The sequence below is a fragment of the Sturnira hondurensis genome, unplaced genomic scaffold (genome assembly GCF_014824575.4).
Source record: "Sturnira hondurensis isolate 20B ecotype Veracruz unplaced genomic scaffold, ASM1482457v3 Scaffold0020601, whole genome shotgun sequence".
In the NCBI taxonomy this organism is placed as follows: domain Eukaryota; kingdom Metazoa; phylum Chordata; class Mammalia; order Chiroptera; family Phyllostomidae; genus Sturnira; species Sturnira hondurensis.
In genome coordinates, this window is record NW_028093232.1 from 4,992,792 (window position 1) to 5,009,280 (window position 16,489).

The following is a 16,489-nucleotide window of genomic DNA, read 5'->3' on the forward strand; positions in this document are numbered from 1 at the left end:
CTTCAAAAAGTGGGAGAGAGATCATTTGAAATTAAGACAGAATCGAGAAAAGGAAAGTTGAGAACTAGAACTTAAGAGGAAAAATGTCAAAATGCTACAGAATAGGTCAGTGGATGTCGCAGGGAAGATTAGAAAGAAACCTCAAGGTGGACAGAAGGTGCCCCAGCTTATTGCTCCAGTCCTCAGGCAGAAACAAGTCTTCATTTGAGGGACTGTAACCCGGGGAGCTAAAATGCCTGGACCTGAATCCTGCTGTGCTAAGGAAAAAACTGTGAACAAAGAGGTAAGGCAGACCGAAGATAAACAACACTGACCAATTTGTGTAGAAAGTGGTGATAGTCTGCTCCCCGCTGGAGTCCAATGGCTGTGTCTGTTGCAGAAGGGCATTGCGGATGACCCTGGGAACATCAGCACCCAAAAACTGGGCCAGTGACTGTATGAAATTGATGTATGCTTTGACTCCGGCCAATAGCTCAGAAGGCCTTGCAATCTCCTGGGTCGTGGCATTGTACCCAGCCAGCCACACAATGGCTCTAGGTGACACAAATCATAATTAAAAACCATAATGATAAATATAGTCACAGTTATCGCATTTACACTGTATTCCAGATGCTGTGCTATGATTGTACTGCATGCATTATTTCATTTAAACCTCATAGCAACCCCAAAACATAGGTACACTTATTATTCCCATTTTACAGATGAAGAAACAGAGACATAGAGTAAGTTACTTATTTTCTGTGAAGCCCACACAGCTGGCCACTGGCAGAGCTGGGACTTGAATTCAATAACATTTGACTCCTAACCACTGTGCTCTTCTGCCTCCTCTGGAGAAATTTTTACCACCAGGTCAGGTGGTAAAAAACCTGGGCTTCCAAATATCATCTAATTCTACCTGAGGGCTCACACCACCTGCATTCTCAGGGCCAGTGTTTTGTCTTTTCTCCTTGGAAAGAATTCGTCCCAACCACTGCCAGAAATAGGAAACCACACCTAGAAACCCCTGGAAGTGCAGCGCAATCACTGGCAGCCAGGGGGTGCCGGAGCTGGAGCAGGAGCGCACTTGCCTGGCATGCGGCTGTAGCCAACCCTGGAGAGGGTGGGAGGACTGTCCACACTGTGCAGCAGGCCCTCAAACAACATCTTTTTCTTAATGTTGGTCTTTTCATTTAACATTGATGTGATGCCATGGGGACTTAACTTTTTTTACATGGTAAAATTGGTTTTCTTGTATGTTGTTTCACTTGAAAGCACAGAACCTATCAACGATGCTAAGTGAGGACTTGCTGTATTATTTTGGAGGCACACAGAAACCCCCCTTCCCACTGCACCCCCATCTTCTTCCAAAATATCTTCCCAGGAAGGCTTTTTTCCTCGCTGAAAGGTAACAGAAAGGGAAACATCCCATTTTGCCAAAGCCTACATCAGTCATTTGCACCTCAATAGGAAGGAATTAATCAGATTCTTCCTAAAGCCACAGATGTTTGGGGAGCCTTTTGGTTTTGTTCTGGGCAAAATGTTTAGGGCAGGGAGATGAAGCGAACAGAATGGCCTGCTCCCCAGAGGAAAAGGAAAAGAGAAGAGAAACCGCTTGAGGGAAAATAATACAAAAGGGGCAGACTCAGACCAAGCCTAGCCTATTTTAGAATTTTCATTGATGCCAAAGTCTCTAGGCCAACGTTGGGGCTTCAGGAACAATGATACCAGTGAATAAAGTATTAGAGACATCCAAGGAAAACTAGAATCTCACACCCATGCTGCTCCAAGGCCTAGAAACCACTGCCAGCCTCTAAAGGTTTGTAACATGGACAGTTATCAACTTGTCATCTTCTTGAGGGTGTCTATGAACCCGAGATATTTCTTTCCATTAGCTAGTGTATAGAATGAAAACAAACTACATTTACTGTCACAAAAGCAAAAACCTAATTGAAAAATAACTGTGCATCTCCTACAATGAAAATACAGATTCCTGACCACTCTCCCTGCTTCCGTCCCTGTCCTCTCAGTGCAGTTGGAGCAAGGCTTGTACTGCCTGTGAGGCTCTCTATCCAACTCAGAATAAAAGCCAAAGTCCTCACAATGACACAGGAGCATCTGAATAGTGTGTCACTCCCGCAACCTCTCTAACCTCATGTCCGCCCAGTCTCCCCCTCATTCATTCTATTCCAGCCTCACTGGTCTCCTCCATGTCCCGTGAAATACCAGGCAAGTTCCCACCTCAGAACCTTTGCACTTGCTGTTTCCTCCACTTAGACTGTTCTTTCAGTCACATGATTGGCTTCCTCACTTCCTTCAGGAGTTTACTGAAATGTCACGTCCTCAAGCAGGCCTTACCTGGCCTCTCTGTGTAAAACTGCAACACACCAACATATACACACACACTTCCTATCTCTCTTTCCTGCTTTTTTTTTTGATTGGCACTTATCACTGTCTAATCTAGCGTATATTCTATTTTATGGTGTTCATCTATCTTCCCCAGTAGAAGGTAATTTTTCAGGGACAGGGAATTTTATGTTTCACATACTGATGTATTAAGAGCTTCTACTAGAACACTGCTGACACACACACCATGTTCAATAAATATGTGTTGAATAAATTAGTGACTATACTACATATTCCCAAATAAAACATAGAAGACTAGGGATTATTCACAATAATTCTCCTCCTCATACCTCTAATTTCTGATTATAGTGCCCCATTCCAATATAGGGAATGTTCCTCCTACTTCTTTTTATTTTAAAGATTTTATTTATTTATCTTTAGAGGGGAAGGGAAGGAGAGAAGGAGAGAAATATCAATGTATGGTTGCCTCTCCCAAGTCCCCTGCTGGGAACTGGCCTGCAACTCAGGCATGTGCCCTGATTGGGAATCGAACCTTGATCGTGTGGTTCGCAGGCCCGCACTCAATCCACTGAGCTATACCAGCCAGGGCTGTTCCTCCTACTTTGGGGACAACGAAATGAGGGGCAAAGTGGAGGGAAGAGAATCTATTTTATGGAGGTCTATTATGCATATATATGTCAGAAAGAATTTTGCACTCTTTTTCATCTTTAATTATCTACCAATTCTCAATTACACATAATTCCCAATTACCTCTCTATAGGACAAATATTATTATCCTTATTGCGCATGGTAGGAAACTAAGGCCCAAACAAGTTGAATAATGTACTCGAGTGCCTTGGCGAATGGCCAGGATATCAGCACAGTTCTGCTGATAGCAAAGGCTCCACTCATTCCACTAAACCAGTGGTGATGAACTCTGGTGGTTCATCAAACTCCTGTAAGGGTTTGGGGTTCTTTTTCATTTATTTGCTTTTAATAGAGATGCTTGGGAACCTATGCCAGATTGACAGCACCAGGATCTCCAGGGTACAGCATGACCACCAAGATGAATCTAATGGAACCCAACTTTGACAATGACCACACTATAGAAGACAATGACAATGACAAAGACTTTGACAATGACCAAACACAGAAGACAAAGAAATAGTGATACCTGTTGAGTCTGGCCTCCAGATGGCTGCTGAGATACTCAGAAGGGAAGATAGTATGTTCAAATACAGAGAAGCTGAATACATGATTCATTGTCAGTGCCAATTCTGTTAAGTTTACATGCAGTTTGTCCATGCTGCATAAAATCGAGAAAGTAAAATGAGCCTTGATTATGGGTCTGGCAGTGCCTGCTATTATCTGGGAGGGATGTGTTGGCCATGCCCTTCAGACCCCTTTCATCTTCTAGGAACACTCAGCCTAGAAGAGTATGCATTGAGACTGTATACAAAGTGTACAAAGGCAAAGCAGAAAATTCACATTTAAGTGCTTTTCCATATCTGTCATTCACCACCACCACTTCTGCATTCTTTCACTATGTCATATTCCCTCTTCCCCGTTCTCCTTCCTTTGATGTAGTACCCAGCTGGACCTCTAGGGCCCAGGCTCTCACTTGGTGACAAGGCTGCGATTCTTTCGGTGACTTTCAGCTCCTGGCTTGTCTCGCTCAGGTTCTCCTTTTTTGGGAGTCTGCTTCTGCTTCACCGTTTTCTTGTTCTTGGCCTTGCTGATAGTAGTGGCACAGTGCTTGGGCAGAAGCTTTAGAAACAAACACCCATGAATGGAGAAATAAAATTAGTTCCTAAAACTGCCAAGTAGACCCTATAATAGTTATAAAATGGTTCCTCCATGATTGCCTGTCTTTTCATCTTTCTGCCTTTCTCTCTCTTGCCTTCCAGCATCTCTTTCTCTATAGGGGCCTATTTGCAAAGTGCTCACCTCTTGTAGTTTTTGTTAAATATCTCCCCATGTTCAGGCTCAGAGTCTCAATATGGCAGTGTCTTTCAGGGATCCAATCATCAATTCCCTACCCACATCCCAAGAGTCTTTCCTAATGGGAAAAGTCGAGTAAAATGAATACAATCTAAGAGCTCCACTCTACTGCACTACTAGGGTCTTCCAACGTGGAAGACAGTTGTTTCTTGCTGCTATGGAACCACCATCTCTCCTGCTGCATTCTCTCTCCCTACTACTTTTCTTGCATTTGTTTTTTTGAAATAAGGCATCATCTTTTTCTTGCTAGCTACTTTAAACATCAATTCTGCATCTCTTTTCTTCCTCCCAGATACCCCAGTTAGCCACACAGAAAATTTAAAGTAGACCTTACATATTTCAGGTATGTCCTTCAAAGTAATCACCTCAGAATTCTCTCCTTTTAGTTAAATGCTGTTGAGCATGTACAGAGAGCATATCTAGAAACTCCTCATTTGGAATTACTCTCAGAGCAGCATAGAGCCATAGAAAATTGGTTTTGTTACTTTATAATCACATTTCATTTTTTTAAGCCCAAACTGTTAGTGTTTCCAAAAATCAGGTCTTCCTTCATGGACAAAGGTGTTTTGACCTTGAAATTATGAGAAAGTGTCTGTGGTCAAAAGTGTCTGAGAGTAATACTGGAAAATGTAATTCTATGAGTAATGGCAACATCATGAATTATTTATTCAAAATTATAACTTTGAAAGGGCCAGTATTTATTTGATTGCAAAAGTTCCAGTGTGTGTGAAAACAATTGCTCAGATGTTTTAGTCATCCATGATTCAGAACTGAGCAAAACTGTGTCCCTTGCACATAGTAGATATTCAAAGTGGATGATGAATATATTCATATATGTACTTTCTTGCATTAATTATTTAACTGTCTTTCAAACATGTATTTTTATTCCTTTTTTCCTTAAACTGGGACATTCCCCTAGGGCAGGGACTGTGTACCTTCCTTCGAGGACCCCATCCCAAAATCCACCTTAGTACCCAGTAAATACCAAATAATCTAATAGCTAACATCTATTGAGAGTTGTATAACAAATATGTAACATACTTTATTTCATTTTAATATTTATGATACCTCTGTGAAGAAACTATTTTATTTTATTTTATTTATTTATCTTTAGAGGGGAAGGGAAGGAGAGAAGGAGAGAAATATCAATGTATGGTTGCCTCTCACAAGTCCCCTGCTGGGAACTGGCCCACAACCCAGGCATGTGCTCTGACTGGGAATCGAACCTCGATCATGTGGTTCGCAGGCCCGCGCTTAATCCACTGAGCTACACCAGCCAGGGCTTGAAGAAACTATTTTTTTCCCCATTTTACAAATGAGAAAATGGAAAGGTTGCATAATAATATAATTGTGCATATGTACACATACAACTCCCCTTCTACCAAAGTTGCTTCAAAGCCTGACTCAAACCCAGGAAAGGGTGAGTAGTCTGGGCAACCTGAAAGACTCCAGGGCAACAGCAGAACAAGTCCCTCGTTTTCAAATTTTCTGAAATTTAGGTTGAGCTAATCATGGCCAGGTGCTGTGAGTCAGTTAGGGGAGGGCTCGGGAGGGGAAAACAAGCAGACAAAAACAAGAAAGCAGCCCTGAGGATAAACACAGAGGAGCTGCCTAAAACTGTTCAGACAGCCACAGATTAGGGTGCAGATAGACAGAAAGGTAAGACAAGACAGGTGGTCTGGGGGCCACTGTCCAAGTATACGTGCACAGGGCAGGGAGAAGAGAAATAAATGAGAAAGTTGACTCATCTCTCAGAATTCTTCAAATGACAACACAGATTTTGTTGGAGTGCAGCTGTTCAAATAAGTATTTTTAGATAACTCTATCTAGTCCTAAGGGAGTAAAGGCTTGAGGGACTACGCTAAGCAAAGAATCCTGCCATAATCCCAAGTACACAAAAGCTCTAGCCCTACTTATGAGAAAGTGTCTAAAGAACTTGAAAGTTGAGAGGAAAACAAAGGTAGTTAGAGGGAAAGGCCCAGAGGGATGGCAAAGGGGAAAGTTCAGCAGAGAGAGGACTTAGCCTACCTGCTCACTCAAGTTTCGCTGCTCAGCACAGATCTCCAGGACACAGTTACTGGTCTGCTTGGCCAACTCTTCCAGGAAGGAGTTGCAATGATGAAGGCCATGGTTCTTCAGGTGGGGGTACTTTGGGAAAGAAGAACCACAGAAAAAATTGCCATCACAAGAGAGCGACTTCTCCCTCATAATATTGTTCTACATCTCTAGCCTGAGCTATCCACTCCTTCTACAGAAAAAGAACCTGAGACCCAGAGAGAGGCATAGTCCACATAAAGCTGTGACACCGAGGGACTCATAGCACACACCTATGTCTGTGCCCTTCTTGGGATGAAAATCAACCATTGGCATTGTGTCTTGAGGGAATATGAATGATATGTGATTAGAGAGGTGACAGGATTTGGAGTTCAGGGCACCTACCTCCTCTGGGCACATCTCATGAGTGCAGTGAACAAAATGAGCACAAATCAGGGGGAAGGCAATGGCATAACGCAACATTGAGGGTTCCTCCAGGGTCATAGTGAACATCTTCTCAAAGGTACGGAGATGAAAGCTGCAGAGAAAAGGGAAGCATACTGAAAACCAGGGTTTAGGATCTGGTCACTTTGAGGTAGAGAAAATAATCATTCTTTCAACAAATATGTATCGATATTCACCACTCCCTTCATAATTTTCCTACCCTTAAGGTAGATAGGAACTCAAGAAATGTAACTGTTTCAGACTTTATATTTCTTCCTTTTTGCTGTTTTGTGATTTGCTATTTGGAGAACAAAACAAAAATTTGCTCTTCCTCCCTCAGAACCTCTGCATGATTTGGGCCATTCCTCCTAATTTAAAAGTATTTCAGTACTACTAATTCACATTACTCCCAAAATTGGACACTCAGGCTCCAGAAAGTTTCCTCAGATTAATTCCACGCGACTGCTCTTTCCTCAGCCCTACATCCTCTCAACATCATGCACTCTTCCCACATTCTCTTACATTTGCAAGTATTATGTTGATGTCCCTTTCACACGTGGGTGTTTTCTCTCCCCATCCACACTAAATGCAGAGAGTAGAGACAACATTCTGTGTCATTTGTTATTAACAACAGTGGTTACATAATAAATGATGAATGCTATGAAGGAACACAAACTAATTTTTATTCTCTATAGGCCCTATTCTCCAGCCCTCTAGATTATTTTCAATTCTCCCCACTAAACCCACAAGTTTTGCATATCACTTCTAAATCACAATGTCCAAAGAATAAAAGAAGGTTCCAAAGATAACAGTAAGGAAAAAGATATATTGATGGATTGTCCCAGAAAATCGAAGGCTGTGTAAAATCCAAATGATTTTCCTAAAGAAAGCCAGAACAAAAGGGAAGCAACTTCACATTCCTATCACTTAGTAAAAGCTGAAATGAGTAAGCTGTGGAGTTTGAGTATCATCCTTTAAGGAGATCTTGAGGAAAACAAGACCTTTCCATCAGTCTGGGCCAATTGCAGTCCTCCATAGATGCCATGTGAGAGATCAGGTGAACTGATGAAGAGCTCTGAATCAGGACATACCAGAAAGTGGACAAGTCAGAAGTCTCCACCAGCATTTTCTCTACTGAGTCCAGCATTCGAGAGTGAAAGACAATGAGGTTCATCACCTTGGCTAAGTCAGGGTTCTCATGCAGGTGCAGGGGAGCCTTAGCCACACTGGTGTATGCCTGTGGCCAGAGTTGGGAAAAGAGTGGAGAAAAACAAGATAAATGAAAAACAAGATAAATGAAAAACAAAACCAGCCACAGGGCTACAGTTTGGCTGTGGCTTTTCCTGCCCAAATAATACGTTTCAATGTTGAATCATGCCGTATAACAGAGCTTAGGATATATTTAAAAAAAAAGAGATTGTGGGGGAGGAAGAACCTGAGAATGGAGAACCATTAACAGGAACAGACTTACCTGTAGACGGAACCAGTCCAGCCTCAATCCAGAGAATTCAAATTTCTCTCCATTATCAACTACAAGAAAAGCAGAAGTTTAAAAGGAAATAATAAAGCAGCACTCTATATCCAACTGTATAGAATGGTAGATACTCTTCAGGTCATCTTGTCCCACTCCCTGGCTCAAGAGATCAATATTTTTAGAGAGAAAAAAAAACTGATGTTCACCCTCACATACACCCTCCTCTGCTTCCCTTCAGTTACCTTGTTTGAGATTCAGAGAAGAGAGAGTACTGACGAATGAGGACATGATAATGGACTCTTCCTCAGGACACACGGACAGGTTCTAAGAAAGAAGTTGGAGTTACTATCAAGTGGGCATAGGTTTTACCAGGATAGAAATGAGGTCCACGAGGTTCAGTCAATGTATGAAAGTGGAAAGAGAGAATTGCTAATGCCACAAATAGGTAGAAAGAGCCAAGCAAAAGATGGAGGAAACTTCCTGGGTGTCCTGACATGCTAACACCTAATTTCTCTTTATTTTTCTCTCCTATTTCTCTGTAGCTTCACCCTAGGGCAGAGGGGAGGACTGCTGAGATAATTAGTCTTTTTTTTTTAACAAACACAGAGGGGGAAAGTAGGCTTTTTGAGAGTTAGCCAGAGTATTCCCCCAAAGAAATTACCAGGAGTCACCCCAAAATTTCCAAAGTACAATCAATCAACTAAACATACTTGAATGATGTCACTGAGCACGAGAGCATCAAATCTGGCCAGGTACTGAAGGTGGTATTGCTGTATCACTTTGATGTGTCTTCGGACCAGAGCCCTGATCTCCTCCAACAAGAAAAGCAGTTCTGCAATGCTCCTACAGATTTGAGGATGAGAACAGAGAGACGTATGATACTGCAAATATGAACCGAGACAAAGACAGTAATAGCAGGGCAGAATTTTTTGTCCTTTCTTATTAACTGAAAATTTTATTTTTAAAGCACATTTATATAAATTTAAAATAATATTAGATGTATCATGCATCAGTTTGAAATATTTGAAGAAAGTATTTTCACAAAATAATTACATAAAAATTATTGATGCGCATTTTAATAATACATAGCACTGAGCAGCAACCTATTTCCTCCAATATACCTGAAAATAAAAAATACAAATTGGTTTTTAGTCTAACATCCTTTAACAGGTAGATGGCTCCAAAGACAATTCTTTTCATTAATTTTAATTTTTTAAAATTAACTATTTCTGGGTGACATTGGTTAATAATATTATATAGATTTCAAGTGTACAATTCTATGATGAATCTTCTGTGTATTGATTTGTGTGTCCACCACTCAAAGTCAAGTCTTCTTTTATTACTAAGGAAAATTTTGATAAGCCTCATATATAATTTTTATGTTTTATAGCTGTAACAGGGCAGAAATTGAGACTTTCTAAGCTCATTTGATGCTTCCTTGTCCCTTTTCCTATCCATTTAAGGTCAAGATTTTTTAACCATGTCAAGTACTAACGAGTCAGTGTAGTCCTCAGGTGTCTTTGTCTTGGTGACATTTTCTGAGTGGCGAACCAGCCAAGTGACCTCATCACGAATGAAGGAGAGGGCCATGAAAGCATACAGAGCCTAAGGAGAAGACATGGACTATGAGAATTTTCAGCTTTAAAAATGCATTTCCAAGTACAGACAAAGCTATCATGACAACATGTATATGGATACAGTTGTGTAGCCAGTGATAGTATCCAATAAACACAGAGACCCACAAAAAACTGTGTGACACAACATGAGACATGTTCACATGTTGACATTAGCTCACAGTCAATCTTCTTTCCTCCCTATCAAATTGAGTTTTAGAAATATTTACTAGGCATCTATGTGATTTTTAAAAAGCAAGCTCTGTCTTCAATCAGTTTACACTCAAGTAGGAGATAAGTACCCAAATGGCTAAAATATATGATATACTATGACAGTGCCCAAAAAAGACATACCAGAAGTTTGGAATACTGCAAGAGGATTCAAGGGAACTAGTATATACATACACAAATAGCTATCAGAAAACTCAGAAATGCAAAATCTCATGAATGCCAAGTCACTCCCCAAATAGAGTCTTTTATCATCATCCCCCTCCCAACATTTCTTTCTCTTACCTTGGGGCCCAGCAGTCCTGGTTCATCGGTTAACACAATCTCTAGCTCCTTCACTGCCATCCGCAGGAATTGGCGTCTTTGACAGTGGAACTGACCACTGAGGGAATAAAGTGAAAACAGGAACATGGCCTCTCCCACCCTTAAAAATCCTCCAAAGGCAGCACAGAAAAGAGCTGCACTTAGGAAAGTGTGTCAGGCAGAGGAAGGTTCAATGCTATAGTTAGACTTTGTGAGAAAACACAAGAATCCGGAGAGCAGCAGCAAGTTCTTGGGTTGAGACAGTAAGGCTAGACAGAAACCAGGGATGGCTTAGGTGAGAACAAGGGTTAGGAGAGATTCCTATTTCATCCCCTCTTGGAGAATCCATTCCCCACCTTTACCTGTTCAAAATTGCATGTTCCTTGCTTTCCTTTATGTCTGCCACTCGCTTGCCATACCTGAGGATTGACATAGCACAGTAGGTTGGGCCATACTACTGGTTACAGGGCTTGTCCCACCACCTTCCAGGTCCTCAGAGATTCCAAACTACAGCCTCAGGGGCATGAGCAGCCCTCACTATCAGGATTTTTCAAAACCCTACTTTTACCCTGGCTCATAGAGACTCATAGAGCTTAAAGATCATTCCGTTTTCTTCATTAATTTGCAAATGAAGAAAATAATACTTAGGGAGAAATGACTTGGGGTCAAATAGGGTTTTAATGGCAAAGCTGGGAGTAGACTTCTTGCCCTATGCTCCTGCCTTGACAACTGCAAGCCAAAGTACTCTTCCAGATTTGAGGGAGATAAAAACAGCAGTATATAAATAAATATGACACAAACCCTTCTCTGAAGTAAAAGTTACTTCAACTCTACCTTGGGTCTTCTTCCCAACTCCCACCTCTTAGAATTTAACTTTATCAGTTATCCCTTTGTCATTTAAATCTCTCCCTCTGTACTAGTTTATCCTCTTCTCCCAACAAATAAGTTCAAAGCCTCCCTTATTCTAAAAAGATCCTTGCTTGACCAGGACAATCCACCAAACTCCTCCAAAGAGACACCTATGCTCTTTTTCTTCACCTTTCACTGATCCTTGACTCTCACAGGCTTTTGACATTAAGCAAATTGCTCTCTCTAAGGTCAATGTGAACCCTATTTGGAATCACCAAATTAAATGGCCTTCCCACTGTTTGTGGTCTGTCTATACTATTTAACTTTCCTCACAATATCTCTTTTCCTATGAGTAAGCCATGCTCAAAAATCCCATGTTAGCTTAAGCTCTTTGCTGTCTATGTTCCTTACGTCTATCTTCTCTTGTCCTGCATCACAGTTGCCACCACATTAGTCGGACTTCACAATCTTTCATTTCCCTTCTCCAAACCAGTCCCTTATCCATTGCCAGTCAAAGACATTTAGAGTTGGGAAGTATCTTAATTAAATCAGGATTTGACTCCCTGGCAAATAATTATCTCAACCTCTACATGGTACAATGGAAAGAGACAGGATTATGAGTTGAAATATCTGGAATTATTTCCTAATTACAACTCTTAAATGAGTGACATTTAAACTGAGTTTCCATTTTGGAATTTTTTAAAAGGTTTTATTCACTTATCTTTAGAGGGGAAGGGAAGGAGAGAGGGAGAGAGATATCAATGTATGGTTGCCTCTCGTGTGTCCCCCACTGGGAACTTGCCTGCAACCCAGGCATGTGCCCTGACTGAGAATCGAACCGCGTTCCTTTGGTTTGCAGACCCACACTCAATCCACTGAGCTACACCAGCCAGGGCAATTTTGTCATTTATTTTAAAAGACATTAATACTTACACCTGATTATAAGTGTCATGAAGATCAAATTATATCACTTATGTCAAAGACTCCCTAAACTATAAATCTCATATGTTACTTGTTATACTTAGTGATGAGGAACTGAATACTCTTCAAACATCCCTTCAATTCCTCAAAACTGGTAATCATTAGAAAGCTTTTCTATGTATTTAGACTTACCTAGGTATGCAAATACAGCTAGATCTAGATATATAGATATAGATCCAGATCCACTTTCTATAACTTCAAATTATTAACCCTATATTAATTGTCTCTTAATTCTGTCAGTGACTTCTTTTATGATAATACCTATTTGTTGAGAGTATAAAGAGTTAAGTGTTCAGATAGACTGTAAATAATATATCTGTTTAGAGAGCAATTTAGTAAGCTATTAAAATTTGAAATATGTCTTTACCCCCAAAATTCCACTGCTGAGAATTTACACTATAGAAATGTTCACAAAGACATATGTCTAAGGGTGTACATTACAGCATTGCTTATAATTTTATAAGAGTAGAAACACTTCAAATGTCCATCAATAAGGGACTGAGTAAATAAATTATGTTACAAGCACAAAATGAAATATTATTCTGCCCTGGCTGGTGTGGCTCAGTGGATTGAGTGCTGGCTTGAGAACTGAAAGATCACCAGTTTGATTCCCAGTCAGGGCTCATGCCTCGGTTGTGGGCCAGGTCCCTAGTAGGGGGAGTGCAAGAGGCAACCACACATTGATGTTTCTCTCCCTCTTTCTCTCTCTCCCTTTCCCTCTCTAAAAATGAATAAATAAAACCTTAAAAAAAAACAAAATACACTAAGTGAAAAAGAAAGCAAACTGCAGAATATCAAATAGAGTGTAGATCCACTGGGCTTTTTAAAATTCTTACATAAGGTTGAAAATACATTCACACTTTTACAGGTTTATAGATAAACACAAGCATCTGCAGGACATACACCAGACTATTCTGAGAGGGAGATTGTAGGCAACTTCTATTGTATATTCTTTACATTTCTGGATATCGGTTTTGTAACCATAAAATGTAATAAAGGTATTTGACCCCTTCCTTAATCCCACACCTCCTTCTCATTATAGCTCTCCCTCTATTCTTCCTTTCACACTCAAACTTCTTGAAAGAGTTATTTATTAAATTCCTTATCTCTCATTTGCTCTAAACCTATTACAACCCAATTTACAACCTCACTACTCAACTGAATTTGTTCACAAGAAAGGTGCTAAGATCATTTTTATATACAGCCAGATCTAATAAACATTTTTCAGTGCTAACTTTATTCCACCTCTCAACATCATCTAATACAGATAAATAGTCCTTCTGTCTTGTAATGCTGTCTTCCCTTGACTTCTGCTCTCCCTCTTCCTCTCAAGACCCCTCACTTATTCCTCTGCCTCTGCTGGCCCTTAAATATCAATATTCCTAGAGGTTTTCTCCAAGTCTCTTCTCACTCTACATGCTCCCCTTGAGTAATCTCACCTACTCCTATAGCTTTGATTACCATTTCACCAATCTTTGCCTGAATCCAGATCTCACTCCTAAATTCCAGAGTCACAAAGTAATAGGTCTAACATGCATCTATATTCAGTGTCCTACGGACATTTCACATTTAACCTGCTCAAAACTGAGTTCACAATCTTTCCCCCACAAACTTGCTTTTATTCCCATGTTCTCTATCTTAAGGAATAGCAAGAATCCATACCAGAAATCTTGACTTCATCCTCAGGTCCTTCTAATTCTCTTAATTAATCTCTCTCTCTACTTTCTCCCTCTACTTTTCTTCACTGGAGCCAGGGTGATTTATTTTCTAAAATGCAAATACAATGGGATCATGTCACTCCCCTGTTTAAAATCACTCAGTGACTTCCTATCCTTTTTAAAAACTATTCAAACTCTATGACAGGCCATACAAAGGCTGGAAATTACCTCTCTAAATCTGTCTCTTGACATCCACACCTTCGTAACCCAGCTGCCCATGCACTGAGAGCTACATGTATTTCTTAGCATTGGACATGCTCTCTCTTGCCTCAAAATGTTGGTAGTTTCTTTGCTTTGGATATCTTTCTCTGCCTTAAGCAACTTCCCTAACTTTAAACACATGCACACACACACATACACACACACACACACACACACACACACATTTCACAGGTTTAACTCTTTTCAGATCTATCTGTCTCCAGGTTTTTCTGGATCCAAAGCCAGTTTAAGTGCCTTTCTAAATGCTTCCATAGCACTTTGTGTTTTATACATCATAATCCCTCACTATATCACAACAGTTTGCCTATTTTTCACCAATTTGTAGTGGCCTTGAGAGCAGAGATTCTGTCTTTTTCTATTTAATAAGCACATATGTAGCATTTACAATGTACCAGGCAATTTTCTATTTGGTATAAAGAGTAATTATTTCAATCCTCGTAACAACCCTATAAGGTAGGCCACAGGGAATTACTATTATTATCCCCATTTTGTAGATGAAGACACTGAGGTATGGCATGGAGAAGTTGGGTCACTTGCCAAGATCACACAGCCAGTAAGTCGTAGAGCTAACATTCAAACCCAGCTAGTCAGTTTTTTGAGTCCACACTCTTAACCTCTATTCTATCGTATTAATTAGTGTATCCCTAAGTAAAGTGAAGTGCCTAGCGAATAGTAAGTATTCAATAAGTATTTCTTCAACAATTAGAATTAATCTTTACCACACACACTCAAGACACTCATGGAGACTGAAAAAGCACGTGAGGAGGGGATAAAAATCCCAAAAGAAGATGTTTGGTTCTCATGTCTCACCCTTTAAAACTGCTGAACAGGTCCTCGGTGACCTTGTGCACCTGCAGCACATCGTCCCGGATGAGGGTGATGTACAGGGAGCCCTGCAGACACTGTTTCCACAACTTCTGGCACTGGTTATTGGAGTTGAGGCACCCATGACAGAGAAGAAACCCGACTGCAGGTGGTAAAACATTACAGAGGAAGATCTCAGAAATTGCTGTTCATGTAACGTGCTGCTGTATCTCTGCCCACCTAATCCCACCAAACGTACTGATAATCCAGCGCTCCATCACTTCCACAGACAGGTATTCACAGGCCATCTGTGGGAAGAGAGGCAGAGGTGGTCATGCAGTTATTTTACTTGATCTTCCCCCAAAGGCTAATGCAGTCAGCTAGAATGTGAATATCAAAACCAACATTTATTTTACTGAGCTGGATTACACCACCCTGATAAGCCAATAGCTAGGAAACCTGCCAATAATAGAGGTGAGGCTCTGGAAGTGAAGTAAGGGAAAGAAAAGGAAAAAGAGCTTGGGAGGAAGTCAGAACAAACAAAAGGCTTGACATAACTTTCCTTCAACAGTTCAAATATTTTAATAATGGGAGAGCAAGACTCAAAACCTTCTTATGATGCCCTGGCTGATGTGGCTCAGTGGATTGAGCACTGGCCTGCAAACTAAAGGGCCAGCAGTTCAATTCCCAGGCCTGGCACGTGCCTGGATTGTGGGCCAATTTGGGTCCCCAGTAGGGGGCGCATGAAAGGCAACCACACATTTCTGTTTCTCTCCTTCTCCCTCTCCTCCCTCTGTCTAAAAATAAATAAATAAAATTTGTTTTACAAAAGACCTCATAATGTCTCCCTCCTTCAGATTCTTTTACCACTGAAAGTATAAATCACTCCTTTGGCACTTGTCATGCATCTTATGCGATCAGTTGTATTACTACGACTCCATTGCATATCTTCTCTACTAGACTCTAAGTTTTTGAAGCAAGGGCCCACAGTAGTCAAATGAAAATATTTATTAATTAATTGATGCCCATGCTCAAGTTCCTACTGGGCTGACTGGATGCCTAATGACTCAGTCTTATCCATTCACTCATTCATTCTGTGAATATTTACTACACTCCTTCTATGGACAGACATACACTAATCCTGGTCTAAACAAAAGATTCAACCCAACCACGATCAGTTTTTCCCCAAATCCTCACATGAGAATAGGTTCACTAATTTCAGAGAGAGAGAAAGAAAGAGAAACATCGATCAGTTGCCTCCTGTACATGCAACATAGCTATGTGTCCTAAACCAGGATTAAACCCACAACCTTTTGGTGCATAGGATGATGCACCAATCAAATGACCCACCTGGCCAGGACCTAACCATGAAGTTTTTATCTACAAGAAGTGATCAACTTACAGACATGTACTAGAAGAGAGAGCTAAAGCACTCGGGGCTGTTATTTCCTGAAATACCCTCTACAGAGATTGTCTTGGCAAAGAGACCGCCTCCA

The 16,489-nt window shown here is 40.7% G+C and overlaps 1 protein-coding gene across 1 annotated transcript in view; it reads right to left on the reverse strand.

Annotated features, from left to right (window-relative positions):
• NCKAP1L (NCK associated protein 1 like) overlaps positions 1-16,489 on the reverse strand; it is a 44,015-nt gene that overhangs the window by 17,928 nt on the left and 9,598 nt on the right. Inside the window, exons 8-21 of the mRNA XM_037030094.1 lie at positions 15,253-15,301; positions 15,000-15,156; positions 10,782-10,838; positions 10,402-10,498; positions 9,771-9,880; positions 8,986-9,118; positions 8,518-8,599; positions 8,273-8,331; positions 7,893-8,038; positions 6,763-6,895; positions 6,352-6,471; positions 3,944-4,089; positions 3,497-3,628; positions 315-533 (exon numbers count right to left, since the gene is read on the reverse strand). Of these exons, the coding sequence (XP_036885989.1) occupies positions 315-533; positions 3,497-3,628; positions 3,944-4,089; positions 6,352-6,471; positions 6,763-6,895; positions 7,893-8,038; positions 8,273-8,331; positions 8,518-8,599; positions 8,986-9,118; positions 9,771-9,880; positions 10,402-10,498; positions 10,782-10,838; positions 15,000-15,156; positions 15,253-15,301 (1,640 nt within the window). The remainder of the gene's footprint in view (positions 1-314; positions 534-3,496; positions 3,629-3,943; positions 4,090-6,351; positions 6,472-6,762; positions 6,896-7,892; positions 8,039-8,272; positions 8,332-8,517; positions 8,600-8,985; positions 9,119-9,770; positions 9,881-10,401; positions 10,499-10,781; positions 10,839-14,999; positions 15,157-15,252; positions 15,302-16,489) is intronic.